Raw genomic sequence first — 18,002 nt, forward strand, 5'->3', positions numbered from 1 at the left:
GAGAAGACCTACTTGCTGTGTTCCTCAAATCTTACAGTTAAATATTTCACCCGCTATCCTCAGGAGAAGTGATCTCCCAAAGGAAATATAGTGATGAATCCTGAAGACTCACAGAAAGATAAATCAGATGCCATTTTATTTGACAGAAGACAACATTTTAACATGTAGAAGAGAAAGCATACCAAGTAATGTTTTTTTCCTTGAAGAAAAGTCAGGGTGCTAAAGATTAGTTGTGTTTGAAGGGGTTTGAGGTAGTCCCCTTCCTTTTGCCTTTTAATATATCATAAGTGATGTGAGAAAATAAAATTTACTGAAAATTCTAAATTTTTAGGAAAGCTAATCTTTGACCTGAAACTACTTGTAAATACCCCAAATAATATTAAATATTCTTTAGTCTGTATACCTACATACACACACATCTACACATTTCTATAAACAGTTCCTCTTTCAGATAACAGCTAGTAATTTGTTGGACCCATTAACATTTGCCAACTTTTAATGTTGAAGACTAATTAGAAAAATTAATTTAAAAATTGTGTCATAATACACATTGACATTTTATAAACTTTGGAAATGAAGGCAAATGTTTCCTTTAAGTTCTTGTCCTTTAGCACACAATTTATACTCCAAACCTAACAGACTAAAATTTTCAAATTATAAGAGTACTTCAACCATCTCCCAACACTTCTTTTCTCAGTCTCAAATAGTAAGTAAAGATCATTATAACTTGTATATAATTAGGCCGGCCACTGATGACAGACTAGATGTTTCCATGTGAGAATGTCTTGCTGGCATGTAGCAAATCTCAATATGTGTTTACAGAATGACTGATGATAAATTCAGTCAAACAGGGATTTTATATCTTGGGGTCATCATTAGTTAACAATGCTAAATGTGATAACCTAAAGTTTCTAATATGGTAAGTTTCCTGGTATATTCTAAAGATGTATTTCTTTTTACAAGAAATTTCCACAACATGCCCTGAAAGTATAAAATTCTGAATTTTGTAGACTCTGATGGACCTGTAATAAAATTACTTTAAAAATATACAGTCAAATTGTTTCCAGAAAGTAAACTTGCTCTGTGACTTCTAATGTCCATTATAAAACAGTGAGACATAGTTGGGCTTGGACTAATGAATCCTTAAGCAGATGAGTGATGTGAAACTGAGCTGGTTAATTTCTAGCTTCAAATGGGATTGTACCAAAAAAATTAATTTGTAGGTCAGCGTTTTAGTACTCAGAATACATTTTCCCATAGTAATAATGCTATAAATCAATTTCTAGGCCATTAGCAAAGAACTCTTTAGCCTACAATATAGCTGAACTGTGATATCAATAACACCTGACTACAAAGAACACTTTTACATAGTATCTATGAGGAAATATATTTCCATTTTCAAATTTTTTTTTTCAGAACATAGAATCCTCCATTTCCCCAGGCTTTGGAATGAGATGTTCTACTCCCTACTCCCAAGCCTGTACCTCCTCCTTTACCATATCAAAGCAGTACCCACAAAGCTTCAAGGATGGGCCCATAGCCCAGGAGAGAGCAGGATGGCAAAATGAAGGCTTGGGAAAAATCTGTTTCCAATGTTCTATGGGTTAAAGGCTCGAAAAGTGGGTACAAGAGGATACTCGTATGAGTGTAGTTCCCAGAGAAGTGGTATGAATTTGGGAGCAGGAATATCCTAGACCAGTGGTCGGCAAACTGCGGCTCGCAAGCCACATGCGGCTCTTTGGCCCCTTGAGTGTGGCTCTCCCCAAAATACTGACTTCTGCGCATGGGCCATGAAGTTTCAATCGCACTGTACGTGCGCGCCCGCACATGGTATTTTGTGGAAGAGCCACACTCAAGGGGCCAAAGAGCTGCATGTGGCTCGCGAGCCGCAGTTTGCTGACCACTGCCCTAGACTAATGGGAAACTATCTTCCTAGGACAGGAATGTCTTCTGACTGCAGTGCTATTTGCTAGGGCAGTGAGAGCCAAGGTTCTGTGAGAGGAGAGCAGCACAGTCTGGTGAATATTTAACAACCAGCTCTCTCCTTGGGGGGGGGGGGGGGGGGGCGTTTAAAATGTAAAGTTTATTAAGTATATATGTTTATTATAGATTTACTTATAGAAAATATATGTAGCACACAAGTTATAAATAATAAAACGTACAATACATTGTATCATAAATTCCATGTAGCAAATTGGTTCTTACAGAATGTTTTCATTGATTTTTGCTGAACCCTTGTAGTCACAGCTAACCTATAGTAGCAGTTGGTGAATGAATATAATTCCACTATGAATGATGGCTGGTGTTTTCTTTTACATTGATGAGTATGGCAAGTGAAACAATGACATATGTTGGAACTTTACTCATTTGAGAATGATTTGAACAACTTTGCTGAATCAGATAACGGTTTTTTAAATATTGGGAAAATATTTCCTCATTTTTTAAGCCATTCACAATGTAATGACTAGGGACACAACACACTTTTAAACATAATCTGCATTTTTTAAAATATATTTTATTGATCTTCCACAGGGAGGAAGGGAGAGGAAGAGGGAGCCAGAAACATCGACGAGAGAGAAACATCGATCAGCTGCCTCCTGCACACTCCCCACTGGGCACGTGCCTGCAACCAAGGTACATGCCCCTGACCGGAATCGAACCTGGGACCCTTGAGTCCACAGGCTGACGCTCCATCCACTGAGCCAAACTGGTCAGGGCCATAATCTGCATTATTAACATAGCCTTCATCACTATCTTAAGTCTTCTAGACCATGGGTTGGTAAACTTTCTTAAAGGTCCAGACAGTAAATATTTTAGGCTTGTGAGGCCTTTTGTTTCTGTTCCAATGAGGCATCTCTGTCATGGTAATGAAAAGCAGCCAAAGCCAACTCAGAAATGAATGGCATGTCAATGTTCCAATAAAACTTTATTTTCAAAAACAGGTGGCCAGCCCACAGGCCATAGTATACCAACTCCTGGTCTAAACAATAAACAATAACAACAACAAAATAAGTCAAGTCTTGATTTAACATTTGCAGATTTCCATGGTGTAAATACTTCCACCACAATCAACTTCAGGGTACCAATGCGATGTCACTAAAGTCAGAGTTGTATCTGTATTTTATTGTATTTGTATATTGTATCTGCATTTCTACCATACAGATACAATAGATATTCATAATTTAAGAGTATAGACATATGTAATCTAAATGTGTAGATTACAGTATAGTAATTAGCTGATCAGTTGAGTACTTTTTACCATTGTTTTTAATATAATTGAATGCTTATTTTTTGTAATTTATTTCATTGTAAGTTTACATAATCTAATTTTTAATAATTATTATATTTAAAAACCAGGGAGAGGGTCTTGTCAGAATCTTCCTAAGTCAAGGAATCATAAGAAAGGGATCCTTAACCAGATAATGAATCAGAAATAGAGTCTGGTTTATCAAACGCTTACCTTTCATTCTTTGTAGAAGGGTTCCATAGCCCAAGTCATACTGGTAGGTGAGGACAAAGCCTAATGGAATGATAGGGAAGAGGAAGGCTGGCTTCTTCCTTTTTATTGCTCTGGTTCAAGAACAAAGAAAAATAAATATCAAGAAATGATCGGTAAATAAATATCTTTATACTTGATGAAAAAAAAATTACCTGCTTTTTGAAAGAATGTCCTTTATTTCAAAAGTTACTTAATTCATTTGCATCTTCTTTGAAACTAGGATTTCCTTACCCATAACCCCTCACCAGATTCTACAGTTCTCCAGGGCAGGCAGGGTCTATGAATTCCTCATTTGTATTTGATGTTGAGGCTCAGATTACTCATTTTATATATAGTGAAGTGTTGATATCTACCATTTAAGGCTTGTGGAGATAAACTTGTAGAAGCCTCCTGTCTCGGTGCCAAGTTAGTTCTCTAACTTGTAAAATGGAGAAAAGAACAGAGGCAATCTAATAAACTAAAGGCAGAATTAACTATTGCTACCCTGTTTCTACAGAATTACCTCTGAGGATTAAGCTATAATGGATTACTTTGTTTACATGCACAGTATTTGGACCAAAGTCCTGTCTTGGCCAACTGAATAATAATACGATAATGGCAAAGACAAAATAAATAAATTATTTAAGAAAATTTTAAAGTAAATAACAAACATACCCAGCTGTTAAAGAGATGGCTGCAATGCCAAAAAATGTTCCAAAATATTTGAGGAATTCCCGAGACCAAGCAACTTGCATGGCCATTTGTCTTTCTCTCATTTCGTTCTGCATCATTAGCTGTCTTTCCAGCTGAAGATTAAAAAAAAAAAAAAAAAAAAAAAAAAAAAGAAAGTAAGAATACGCCCCTTTTGAACCTGAGCAGAGTAAATAATCTGCTTTTCCAGTGAATTTTCATTCTTCAATTGCTTTGATTCATCTTTTTTTTTTTTTTTTTTAATTCTCAATACCCTTTTACTAATGTCCCTCTGGACAGCTATCCCCAGCTCTTACTTTGTCAGTAAAATCATCCTGAAATATATACAGAGTAGATATGATATTCTTTTTCTATGTCTTGAGGTATTGAACACAGGTGGTTTGAAGCTTTTATCCAAGCCTAACATATATGGTCAGCATATTATATCACATGTGAGGAAAGATCTACATGTCTTTAAATGCAGATACATCTTACTGGCCTTTATTACAACTTGCACTGAAATGATTTTGCCTTCCAAATCCATCCCAACTCCAAATTAAAATTCATTTGGAGTATCAGGTTCACATCACACCATGATATAATGGTAGAGAGGTATTATTTAAAGACAAGACATCAATAGAGATTTTTTATTTGCCACAATTTTCTTGTTGCCTCAAGTCCACCTGTTTAGTCAGTGCCTTTCACTGCTTTAAAAAGCAGATACAGCTCAGAACACAGAAAGAGACTCAATTTCTGAATAGATTTTTAGAAAACACAAGAGTTGCAGCAATCTGAAAGCCCCAATCCATTATTTGGAGTCATATTCTTGAGAGAGAAAAGTTGTCATTTTTCATTCTAAAATCTTGGCACAGTGTATTATTAGCAAAGCATAGAAGATAGCAAGCATAGAATTCATGATGTAAACCATAGGGTGGAATATAATGTGACTATGTGACTCAGTTTTCCTTCCTCATATTCTTTCTACTGTTTGAAGAAACTGGGAGAGGAGAATGAGATTTTTGTTATAAAGATAGGGCTTGGTCTAGGTGGCATGGTTCAGTGGTTAAGCATTGACCTAAGAACTAGGAGGTCATGGTTCAATTCCTAGTCAGGGCACATGCCCAGGTTGTGGGCTCGATCCCCAGTAGCGGGCATGCAGGAGGCAGCTGGTCAATGATTCTCTCTCATCATTGATGTTTCTCTCTCTCCCTATCCCTTTCTCTCTGAAATCAATAAAAATATATTAATAATAATTACAAAAAAAGACAGGGCTTAGCTCCTTGGCCCCTCTTGAGGGTTTAAGTTCCAGGCATGTGATGGATCTGGGGTTTGGGGACTCCCACTGATCAAGAAACAAACATTTGTTTATCCCATTAGCACACATGTAGATTTTTCTTAATCTCCAGGTATCATTTCTTCTTCAGGCCCCAGGACCATTTCTTCTTTTTCATCATTATCAAATGCATCATTCCTGGTTAATTTCATCATAGGCAAATCTTGCACTGGAAGTAAACAGGTTCTTTAGGAGTTAAGATTTCAGCATTTTCACCTGGCCGAGGTAGTTTGAACATAAGGAAACTTCTTTTCATAGAGACAGAGAGTCATCGTTAGCTCTCCCGGATGGTCCCAGGCCTCTGTGTCCATTTTCTGTCTCCTCCTCTGTCACGCTGTTATTTTTCACTCTTAGCAATAAATCCTTCTCTAAGGACCAATCTCTCCTGGTTTCCCTTCTTTCTTTGTCTCTTCCTCGCGATCTCTCAATGATCTGTTGCTTTTGATTGTCTCTAGGGCAGTGGTCGGCAAACCGTGGCTCGCAAGCCACATGCGGCTCTTTGGCCCCTTGAGTGTGGCTCTTCCACAAAATACCACGTCCAGGCACGCACGTACAGTGTGATTGAAACTTCGTGGCCCATGTGCAGAAGTCGGTTTTCGGCCTGGGCGAGTCTATTTTGAAGAAGTGGTGTTAGAAGAAGTGGGGGTACGTTCGCTGAGGTTGACCCCTCAGATTGAGGACGTTTTTAGCAAAGGCCAGCTTAGGAGTACCCTAATAAAGTTAATAACAATGTACCTACCTATATAGTTTAAGTTTAAAAAATTTGGCTCTCAAAAGAAATTTCAATCGTTGTACTGTTGATATTTGGCTCTGTTGACTAATAATGAGTTTGCCGACCAATGGTCTAGGGGCAGTGAAAGAACAAACCTTTTTAGAACTGTATATAAAATAAAAGTACCTAGTTCCTAATGAGGACTGGGAAGCCGGGGACTCCTATGAATATGTTGCATACATTTTAGAACATGGCTTTGTTATAATTATTTGGTTCTTTTTCTTTAAGTATTTTTTTCTTGCTTTCTCATCATGTTCCAGACAAGAGGTTGTCAGTGATATGACTTTGGTCTAATGAGATGTCATTAAGTTAAAATGAAATGGAGAGTAATATTGTTTATACAATTTATAATAGCCAGAAAGTTAAAGTACTTACTTGCAAAAGAGAATTAAAACAAAAAGACAAAACTAAACACAACTGACTATAACTATGAGAATGTTCTTTATTTAGTTTCCCTTCTGTCTTCTTAGTGAGTTATGCTTTTCTGGTCCTACATTTCTGTATCTTTTCATGCAATCCTGAACACTAAATGTTTTTATTCAACAAAAAGTACTTTTTGTACTTCCATGTGGTTTTGTTACATTCAGAAATGTTCTGAATATAAAATAATTCCTCAAAAAATGCTTTAAAAGATGGAGGAATCCTAAGGAAGAAACTAGTAAGGGGGATTAAAGGCCATGTTGAGCAAAGGCCATTCCACCTGCTTGACAGGAATTTTTTTTTCTTATTTTTAAATTTGCTTGACAAACTGATTCTAAAATTTCCTGGGAGCAGAAAATATGCTACAATATGGATGAACCTCAAAAATATTATGCTAAGTAAAATAAACCAGACAAAAAAGACTACATATTTTATGATTCCATTTATGTCCAGAAAAGGCAAATTGTACAAAGATAGAAAATAGATTAGTGATTTCCTAGGTATAGGGCCAAGATCAAAGATATACAGTGGGGCCTTGACTTACGAGTTTAATTCGTTCCGTGATGGAGCTCATAACTCAAATTACTCATATGTCAAATCAACAGTGAACGAGTGAGACACGTGATGCTGGGCTGATGTTGTGGTGTTCACTGTGACGTTCGCTGCGCCAACTAGTGGTGGGGTATCTGAAGCTGGCTCATAACCCGAATTTTAGCTCGCAACTCAAAGCAAAAAATCGGCTGAGAGACGGCTCGTATCTCGAAAAACTCGTTAGTCGGGACACTCGTAAGTCAAGGCCCCACTGTACCGTAAATGAGCACAAAGGAATCTTTAGATATTCTAAAACTGGATTATGGTGGTGGTTGCACAACTCTATAAATGTACTAAGAATCATGGAATTTTACCCTTACAGTGGGTGGATTTTATTCTATGTAAAATATACCTCAACAAAAGTGTTTTAAAAACTAGAAGTGGGACAGAGTACCCTTTCAGCATCAGTCATAATAGGTAAATAACAGTATGTTTATTTTAAATCACTATGAAAAATAAGAACTATCTGCGGTATAGTTTCCTGACCATACAATTATTCCAGGTCTTTCGGGTCCACTTTCTATAATTGTTCAAAAACATCTGGACCATTAGGTAAGAAATAATTTTATTCAGGTGTAAAGACTTTATAACTTTATAACAAAACATTCCATCTTTATATTTATCAAAGAGAGAAGGAAAGACTGTTTAGCGTTATATATATTCCTTTTCATAAATAATTACTTTTAAGCTTCATAATCCTTATTTTTTCTATTCTCATAATAAAATTACACTACCAGAATTTTCTTTGCAGTGGTATGAGGTGGGGAGGAAACTGATTTTCCTCTGTAAATGTTTCTTTTTTCCCTTCAAGCTTCTCTAATCTTAATGCTAATATCACCCTCCATGGTTATTAGAAGTTACTGCCCTAAAGAGGTACAATCTACACCAAAGCAAAGTTTTGGTCAAGAGGGTGGGTTGAACTGATCTGTCTTCCTACAGGGGTGGGGAACCTTTTTTCTGCCAAGGGCCATTTGAATATTTATAACATCCTTCTCTTAGTATAATTGACTTAATATAAATTTATGTTACTGTGAAAAAAGCTCCCAGATTTATTGAATTTTGAGTCCTACCTGGAGTTGCCTTGGCAGAGCCAGACCAAAATGATTTGTGGCCCTTATATGGCCTGCAGGACAGATGTTACCCACTCCTGCTTTAAAACATTGCTCAAATGTCAACCCATCATCACTTTTGGAAAGTATTTTGGAGAAACCAAGATGGCGGCATAGGTAAACACCGGAAATTGCTGCCTCCCACAACAAATTAAAAAATACAACTAAAAGACAAAACGGACATCATCCAGAACCACAGGAATACTGGCTGAGTGGAAATTCTACAACTAGAAGGAAAGAGAAAAGCACACTGAGACTCAGAGGAGGTGCGGAAGTGTAGAGGTACGGAGGCGCATGCAGCAAGGGCTTGCAACTGAGGACGCGGCTGTCTTTTTGAATCGGGAGGGAGTCACAAGTTCCTCGCCCCCCCCCCCCCCCCGACTGCTCTGAACTCCAGTTCTGGGTGAGTCTCTGGGGACCTAGACTCATACGGGGAGAAACTGGACTGTCTGGCAGCGGGCAGAACTCGGAACTCGAGGGTGGCTTTCTCTCAAAGGTGCTTGCAGGGATTACCGGGACACTGAAACACGGGGCCTCTTAGGGCAGGACTGAGGATCAGCCATATCTGCTTGCTCCGGGCTGCTGATCCCCTGAGACCCCACCCCACCCAAGCTGTGCGCAGAGGCTTTTGCATATGAATGCCCTGGCCCTTTGCAATCTGAAAATTACCTAACAAACTGCAGCTGGGCCAGACAGACCCAGAACTTCCAAGAGAAGGCCCAAGGCCCCACAGCAGCTTGCATCGCTTCACAGTTGGGCCTCATTTGGGCACCTCCAAACCCCAAACAAGGAAGGGGATTCTGCAGATCTCTTCGTAGCTCCTGCTGGGTAGCTTCAGGCAGAGGCTAAATTAGCACCTCCTTAGATCCAAGAGCCAGTGTACCCAGTGGTCAGAGTGGGACCATCCAATTACAACTCCTCAGATCCATAAAGGACACACTCAGGGTGCAGTCTCAGTGAGCACCAAAGCCCCACTGAAGCAAGTCTTGCCCTATAAGGGTGTCTTCAGCACAGAAGTTCTCCCACCATAGACACAGCTGATTCTCACAGCCAATTGGCCTGAAGGTCAATTCCTTCCAGTGATACCTACAACAATCAAGGCTTAATTACAACAAGACTGTGCACAAAGCCCACAAAGGGGTGCACCAAGAGTGTCCCTCAGGTAATTGGGGAGGCTGAGCCACTGGGCCCTATAGGACACCTAGCACACAAAGCCACTCTACCAACACAGGGAAGCATAAAAAATACGGAGACAAATAAACAGGTCACAAATGACAGAAATGGAGGAAAGCAAAGGACTGGATATAGAGTTCAAAACCACACTTTTAAGGTTTTTCAAGAACTTTCTAGAAACCGCTGACAAATTTAGTAAGACCCTCAAAAAGTCTGGTGAGACCGCCGATAAATGTAGTGAGGCCCTCAAGAAATCTAGTGAGACCCTCAAGGTTATGAAAAAGGACCAACTAGAAATTAAGCATACACTGACTGAAATAAAGGATATTATGCAGAGTTCCAACAGCAGACTAGAGGATCGCAAGAATCAAGTCAAAAGATTTGAAATACGAAGAAGCAAAAAACACCCAACCAGAAAAGCAAAATGAAAAAAGAATCATAAATACGAAGATAGTGTAAGGAGCCTCTGGGACAGCTTCAAGCACACCAACATCCGAATTATAGGGGTGCTGGAAGAAGAGAGAGAGCAAGATATTGAAAACCTATTTGAAGAAATAATGACAGAAAACTTCCCCTACCTGGTGAAAGAAATAGACATACAAGTCCAGGAAGTGCAGAGAAACCCAAACAAAAGGAATCCAAAGAGGACCACACCAAGATACATCATAATTAAAATGCCAAGAGCAAAAGACAGAGAGAATCTTAAAAGCAGCAAGAGAAAGACAGTCAATTACCTACAAGGGAGTACCCATACGACTGTCAGCTGATTTCTCAACAGAAACTTTGCAGGCCAGAAGGGAGTGGCAAGAAATATTCAAAGTGATGAATGCCAAAGAACCTACAACCAAGATTACTTTATCCAGCAAAGCTATCCTTCAGAACTGAAGGTCAGATAAAGAGCTTCACAGATAAGGAAAAGCTAAAGGAGTTCATCACCACCAAACCAGTATTATATGAAATGCTGAAAGGTATCATTTAAGAAGAGGAAGAAGAAGAAAAAGGTAAAGATACAAATTATGAACAACAATTACACATCTATCAACAAGTGAATCTAAACAAGTAAATAAATAATCTGATGAACAGAATGAACTGGTGATTATAATAGAATCAGGGGCATAGAAAGGGAGTGGACTGACTATTCTTGTGGGGGAAAGGGGTGTGGGGGATGCGGGAAGAGACTGGACAAAAGTCGTGCACCTATGGATGAGGACAGTGTGGGGGTGGTGAGGGCGGAGGGTGGGGTGGGAACTGGATGGAGGGGAGCAATGGGGGGGAAAAAAGAGGAAAAACTGTAATAATCTGAACAATAAAGATTTAATTTTAAAAAAAGAGATCCAGAGACAGAGAAGCATCAAATAGACTGTCAAACTTCAGAGGGAAGGCGGGGGGCGGGGCGGAGGCGGGGGCAGAGGTAAGAGATCAACCAAAGGACTTGTATGCATGCATATAAGCATAACCAATGGACACAGACACTAGGGGAGTAAGGGCATGTGCTGGGGGGAGGATGGGCAGGGGATGTGGCCGGGGAGAGGTCAATGGGGGGAAAAGGAAACATATGTAATACTTTAAACAATAAAGAATTTAAGAAATAAATAAATAAAAATAAAAATAAAGTATTTTGGGAGCTCAGCTTGGATGGTTATTAATCTGTAGATATTTTTTATTTAGAAGAAAATACATTTATACAGTAGCTAAAATCAGAACCTAGTTAACATCAAAAACTTAATCTAGTGATATAAAGATTGTTACATATTAAGAAGAATTCCTATGGCAGGTCATCTCCAATTCTAATTAATTTTAGCCAAGCATTTAACTTAGAAATTTCTTATTTAAACCTGATTTCAGTATAAAAGCCAAAGTAGATTATGGAAAGAATTCATCATTTATCCATTTCTGGGAAATAATAATTCCACTATCCATGTTCATATGTGATTTCAAAAATAAAATATCATCTCATTATTATAAGGAAATAACCATTAATTTCTGAAATGGAAAAATAGTTATTTTTACATTCTGTCTTGTTCTGACTTGTATGAGTCTAAGACTTCTACAGAAAGATAAGTCTGACCCAATCATAACCAATAAATTTTAGATTTGTTGCTGTTTAATTCCTATAGTGACATTCATTCTTCCTTCACTATAATCCTATATAATAAAGAGCTAATATGCTAATTAGATCAAATGGCAGAACGACCATCCGGATGAAGCTGGGGCTGTGAGGGCTAAGCCCCTTGCATGAATTTTGTGCATCGCGCCTCTAGTGCTAAATAAAAACCCAAACTGAATTGCCACAAATAGGGAAAAGTCAAACTGAGAAACATAAATGTAGTTATGTTTTATGTAATTAAATGGAATGACATACATTGAGAAACTTAAATGTAATTAAGTTTTATGTCAAAATTTTCTTTTATAATCCTGATTTTTTTCTTAATAAGAAAGAGGTACATTTTAAAAAAATATTTTTTATTGATTTTTTTAGAGGGAAGGGAGAGGGACAGAGTCAGAAACATCGATGACAGAGAAACATCGATCAGCTGCCTCCTGCACACACCCTACTGGGGATGTGCCCGCAACCATGGTACATGCCCTTGACCAGAATCGAACCTAGGACCCTTCAGTCGGCAGGCCGATGCTCTTTCCACTGAGTCAAACCGGTTAGGGCAAGGGGTACATTTTTTATTATGGGCTGTCTATTCACACTGGCTTCTTGTGCTGGAAACTAAAGACTAATTTGATAGTACTGACAAGCAAGCTAAGATATGAAGTATTAAAAACAATAGTGGCTCAGTTTCAGCCCTTGTTGGGCAGGGGTTGAAAAGAGAGCATGATGGAAAGGGGAAAGTGCGAGCATTCATGAATGACAGAAACTAGCATCATTGACAGTCTGGAAGAAGATAGCACTCCCTATTAAATCAAACAAAATGAATTTCCGGTGAATCAAAGCCCTAAATGTACCAAATGAAATAAATTTATAATTAAAATTTGGAAATTGCTTATATAAGCTTAGGAAGGCAAAGGCCTTTTCAAGGAAAAGAGGACACATGAAGGAAAAGATGAACACATTTTATACATTAATAATTAAATATTAGCCCAGCCAGTCTGGCGCAGTGGTTGAGTATTGACTAAGGCACTAGGTGATCATGGTTCAATTCCTGGTCAGGGCACATGCTCGGGTTTCGGGCGTGCAGGAGGCAGCCAATCAATGATTCTCTCATCATTGATGTTTCTATCTCTCTCTCTCCCCTTCCCTGAAATCAGTAATAAAAATATATATATTTTTAAAGACTGGGAGAGCCCTAACCGGTTTGGCTCATCGATGTTTCTCTCTATCCCTCTCCCTTCCTCTCTGTAAAAATCAATAAAATATATTTAAAAAAAATAAATAAATAAATTAAATACTGGGAGAAATTTTAAGTAAGGTTGTGTTGGGGCCATAGCTGTATGGTAGTTTTTTTGCTTTAGTTTTTATTGTTGAAATTATTACATATAGTATTACACGTTTCCTCCCCCCCCCCCCCATTGACCTCCCCCCAGGCACCCCCACCCCACGCACATGCCCTCACCCTCCTAGTGTCTGTGTCCATTGGTTATGCTTATATGCATGCATACAAGTCCTTTGGTTGATCCATTACCTCCTCCCAAGCCCTCCCCTGTCTTCCCACTGAAGTTTGACAGTCTGTTTGCTTCTCTGTCTCTGGATCTATTTTTGTTCATCAGTTTATGATGTTCTTTATATTCCACAAATGAGTGAGATCATGTGATATTTATCTTTCTCTGACTGGCTTATTTTGCTTAGCCTAATGCTCTCCAGGTCCATCCATGATGTTGTGAATGGTAAGAGTTCTTTCTTTTTCACAACAGTGTAGTATTCCATTGTGTGTGGTAGTTTTTTCTTCCTTCTAAACATATTTAAGTTTTTTGTTTATGAGTTCTTTCATTAATTTTATAAACAAAACTGGAGGCCCGGTGCATGAAAATTCATGCACTGGAGGGGGGATCCCTCAGCCTGGCCTGCCCCCTCTCACAGTATGGGAGCCCTCAGGGGCAGGAGGCGACCCGGTGATCAGGGGAAGGCGACGCCCCATCACACCTCTGCTGCTGCCATTGCTGGCAGTGCAAGCCTCGGCTTGCCCTGGTTACCTGAGCCTCGGGCGGCCCTGAGCAGCTGGACAGCAGCCATCCAAGGCTTGCCTGCACCTTGGGCCGGCCCTGGGCGGCTGGGGGTCTGAGGGGACTGAGGACTCTGGAGATAGGCGTGCAGAGCCGCCCCGGCGCCTGGGGACTGGGCGCTGCCATCTTGTGGCTGTGGGCGCCGCCATCTTTGCGATGGCATGAGGGTCAATTAGCATATTTCCTCTTTATCAGATAGGATTCTATATTAAAAATATAAACGTGTTAGTAGAGATTACTGGATAATGAGATTATAGACTATTCATTTTTTAGTTTTATAGTTATCTACATAAAAATAAACTAGTAACATTTTTAAAAAGAATAAATCTATAATGGTGCCTGGACAACAAGAAAGGATGCCATCAGCAAGTCAGAAATTTTGAGGAATTTCTGAGAGAGAGAAAGCAGATGAGATCAGAATGATGGTAAAACCAGAGTAGAAGAAGCTACAACCTAAAACAGTCTCAGGGGAGGACCCTCTGTCTATAAAAATGCTGGAGAGTCTTAATGAAACAACTATCTATGTGACATAAATAGTACCCTCACCCCTCCAACATATAGAGAGAGTTGGTGGTGTTTTTTCCTAGCCAAATCTTCTCCAAAGTTGAAAATCTCCTATTCTACTGGATTGGGTAAGAGAAAAGAGGTGATATTAAAGCAATACTGGACTTCAATGATAGACAGACAAGGAAGAAAGAAAAAAGGGAAGGCAGTTTACTCATTTCTGAGTATGACACCATGTTCAATCCCCAAATAAATCTTTGTTCTTTGATAATTGTGGGGTTCTTAAGCCTGCCCCTTGCTCAGTCTTGTGTTAGCACACGTTGCCCACAGACTGCGGAGAAATCCATGCCAGTTACTTACATTAAGCAACCTACTTCTTCATATATATATATATGTACAGGCAACCAAGGGCTACTAGAACACAATCAAGGTACATATAGAGAACAATTGGAATGGGGAATAAGAGAGATAATATGGGACAGAAAATGATATAGTGATTAGAACCCTTAATCCCAATACCTGGATATGTCTTAGAATGGAAAAATCCTATATAATAAAGAGCTAATATGCTAATTAGACCAAACAGTCAAAAGACCTTCTGGATAACCATCCGGACAACCATCTGTACAAAGCCGGGGCTGCGAGGGCTGAGGCAGCCGGGGCTGTGCGGGCCAAGCCCCTTGCACGAGTTTCGTGCACTGAGACTCTAGTATTAAATAAAGAGGAAGGAAAATACTTTTGCCTTCTGGGCAGTCTGTACCAGGAGACATTTATATCACTGTTGGTCTTAATGTAACAATTGGAAGCCAGTGTTGATAGTTCTAAAGCTACAAGGATGGAAACAATTTGTCTCACCAAAATTAGGACCTTTGTTTTATAGTAAGTTGAAGGATCATGGAATGATTTTCATTCTTTTTTTTCCCCCACATGTATCATGTGGAACATTTTTATTCCTAATTTATATTTTGCAAGATAGTTGACAGTGTATAGAGAAAGACGTCTTAGGTGTTGTTTTGTATTATAATTTATTTACAAAATTTCACCACATAATAGTAACTACCTTTTAAAAAAATCAGCACTGGTCCTATCAAAGTCTTTAGGATAAATTGTTAACCTTACAAAAGTCACCTTAGTACCACTGTTCCCAGGCATATTATTGTTAATTAAAATCTGATTCCAAAGCCCACCTGTAGTTTCTAGTTCTGATTATGCAGTCATTTTGAGGTATAATCTAACTAGAAAGACAGGAAACAGTGGAGGACCCAAGCGGTCCTATCAACCTCTATCAAAAGTGTGCATTAGTGCCCTCGACAGTTTGACCCGCAGACTGAAGGGTCCCAGGTTTGATTCGGTTGCAGGGCACATACCTTGGTTTCAGGCTTGATCCCTGGCCCAGGTGAGGGCATATATAGGAGGCAACTAATCAATGTGTCTCTCTCACATCACTCTTCTAACTGTACCACTATTTATTTATAATGGGACCACTTGGTCACCCCATTATGCTAAAATATGGTTCTTTTGGAAAAAAACAAGGCATTCTCTAGACCAGCGAGGCTGGTCAAGAGGGTGAATAAAAAATGACTTTCAGTAATAAAAAGTGATTTCATTTCTTTGAAATTTTTCCTTCTCCTTTTCTGCACTCCTTATCTGTTTCTGATTTTGAAGGCCTTGACGATTTTGTCTTTTTCTTAATCTCAGCATCAGTTTCCAAAGCGTCTTGTTCTTTCTTATCAGATTGAGAATCATCTTCATTTATCTCGGTTGAGCTCAGAATCCAGTGCTAGACCTGTACTTGCCTGCAGTGAATAGGAGTAAGGTGTAAGCTTTTCCTTAGTGCATGCTCTCGCTCTTGTAAAGGCTGCTTTCACCTTGGGATGTTGGAGAAGGAACTAGATTTTCCATCCTCCTGCTAATTTCCATGATATTCTTAACGTCTTTTTTCATAATATACATCCATAAGAGCAACAACATCCTGTACTCCTACCCCTTTTGAGATCAAGGGCTGAACAAATGTGTGACAGATCATCTACCAGTATATGCATAGTCCTTTAGCTGGAGTAAGTTCTGAGACTCTTGAACAATACATTTGTGTAGACAAGTGCTTACTCAACCAGCTTGGGAAGGTGAGAAACTGAATTCCTCCAGTCCTCATTGCCTGGACTCATTGTCATACTTTGAGCTTACCGAATGGGGTGCTCTCGAATAAATGCCTTCGATGCTATTATTCAATGGCTCAGCAACAGTCTCTCTCAAATTGTTCTTACTGTATCACTTGCATTCAGTTCCATGTTGCCAACACCTGGAAGGCCTGAGAGCAATGCTGCTTTAAAACTAGAGCTATCGTCTTTGCCGACAAATTTACTAAACTTTGAGTGTTTATCTTCAGATGGACTCTTGTGCCAGTTTTGGAGGCAGCCCAGGAGCTTATTGGCACAGATCTGGTCGCCTTGCTGTCCAATTATGGTCTTGAGTGAGGTTGGCTTATATTTATTCACCCAGAGCAAATTTTCCACTTTGTCTCCACTGCTGTCATTGGCTAAATTCCTAGCTTGGCTAACACCATTTGTCTCCTCAGTGGCCTGCTCCTTGAAGTCCAGGCCTCTCCAAAACACACTTGTTTTCTTTTTTCCTGACTTTATAGAGCTGTTCCTTTTAGGAGTCACTTTTATCTTTTTGGATTCTGATTCCTTCTTAGTTGGACTAATTTTTTTCCTTGGTCATTTTTGGGGGAGTGTGCTCTGCAACTTGTACTTTTCTCTGTTCATCTCAGCTTCAACTATTTCATATTTGGACTTCTTGCCTGGCAGTTTGAATCAGATCTAATATGCCATCCTTATCAATAATTTTTGTTCCCAAGGTTGTTCCCAAGGTTCCCAAGGATAGTGGACTGTCCACTATCATGACCCATGACAAGGCAGTTAGTTTTCTTGCTGACATTTCCGGTTACTTTTTGCTCCATAATGTTCCATTAGGGAGTTGGCTTCATCTTTTTTTTTTTTTTTAATATTTTTTTATTGATTTCAGAGAGGAAGGGAGAGATAGAAACATCATTGATGAGAGAGTATCATTTGATAATCGGCTGCCTCCTGCATGCCCCCTACTAGGGATCAAGCCCGCAACCAGAGCATGTGCCCTTGACCAGAAACGAACCCAGGACCTTCCAGTCTGCAGTCCAATGCTCTATTGACTGAGCCAAACCAGCTAGGGCTGGCTTCATCTTTTTTAATGGACTCCAGCACACCAGTGATTATAAATACAGTATAAGCAATTTTCAGCTCCCTTTAGTAATTCTTTAGAGCACAGATCTTTGGTACTTTCTTGATTTATGTTAGTTTGATAAACATGATAATTAGTGCATCTCTTTTCAGAATCTTCAGGAGATTATTTTTTTGCTAGAGAACATTTGGTTTTCTTAGGAGTTTCTGTCTCAATTCAATGGCACTTTCTTTTCTTTTTGAGGTGATAGGTTCTGTTCCTTTACAATGGTTCTCAACCTTCTGGCCCTTTAAATACAGTTCCTCATGTTGTGACCCAACCATAAAATTATTTTCGTTGCTACTTCATAACTGTAATTTTGCTACTGTTATGACTCGTAATGTAAATTTCTGATATGCAGGATGGTCTTAGGCGACCCCTGTGAAAGGGTCGGTCGACCGCCAAAGGGGTCGCGACCCACAGGTTGAGAACCACTGCTTTAGAATATCTAACTTCCTTCTTTATCCCCCCCACTCCCAAAAGCTTGGAACTATCATAGGGGAAAGT

The 18,002-nt window shown here is 39.2% G+C and overlaps 1 protein-coding gene and 1 pseudogene across 1 annotated transcript in view; both read right to left on the bottom strand.

The window, feature by feature from the left end:
* PLGRKT (plasminogen receptor with a C-terminal lysine) overlaps window positions 1-18,002 on the bottom strand; it is a 41,441-nt gene that overhangs the window by 352 nt on the left and 23,087 nt on the right. The window contains exons 3-4 of the mRNA XM_036331077.1: window positions 4,154-4,284; window positions 3,461-3,570 (exon numbers count right to left, since the gene is read on the bottom strand). Of these exons, the coding sequence (XP_036186970.1) occupies window positions 3,461-3,570; window positions 4,154-4,284 (241 nt within the window). The remainder of the gene's footprint in view (window positions 1-3,460; window positions 3,571-4,153; window positions 4,285-18,002) is intronic.
* LOC118667516 lies at window positions 15,914-17,246 on the bottom strand (annotated as a pseudogene).

Source organism: Myotis myotis, unplaced genomic scaffold (genome assembly GCF_014108235.1).
Source record: "Myotis myotis isolate mMyoMyo1 unplaced genomic scaffold, mMyoMyo1.p scaffold_m19_p_12, whole genome shotgun sequence".
Classification (NCBI taxonomy): domain Eukaryota; kingdom Metazoa; phylum Chordata; class Mammalia; order Chiroptera; family Vespertilionidae; genus Myotis; species Myotis myotis.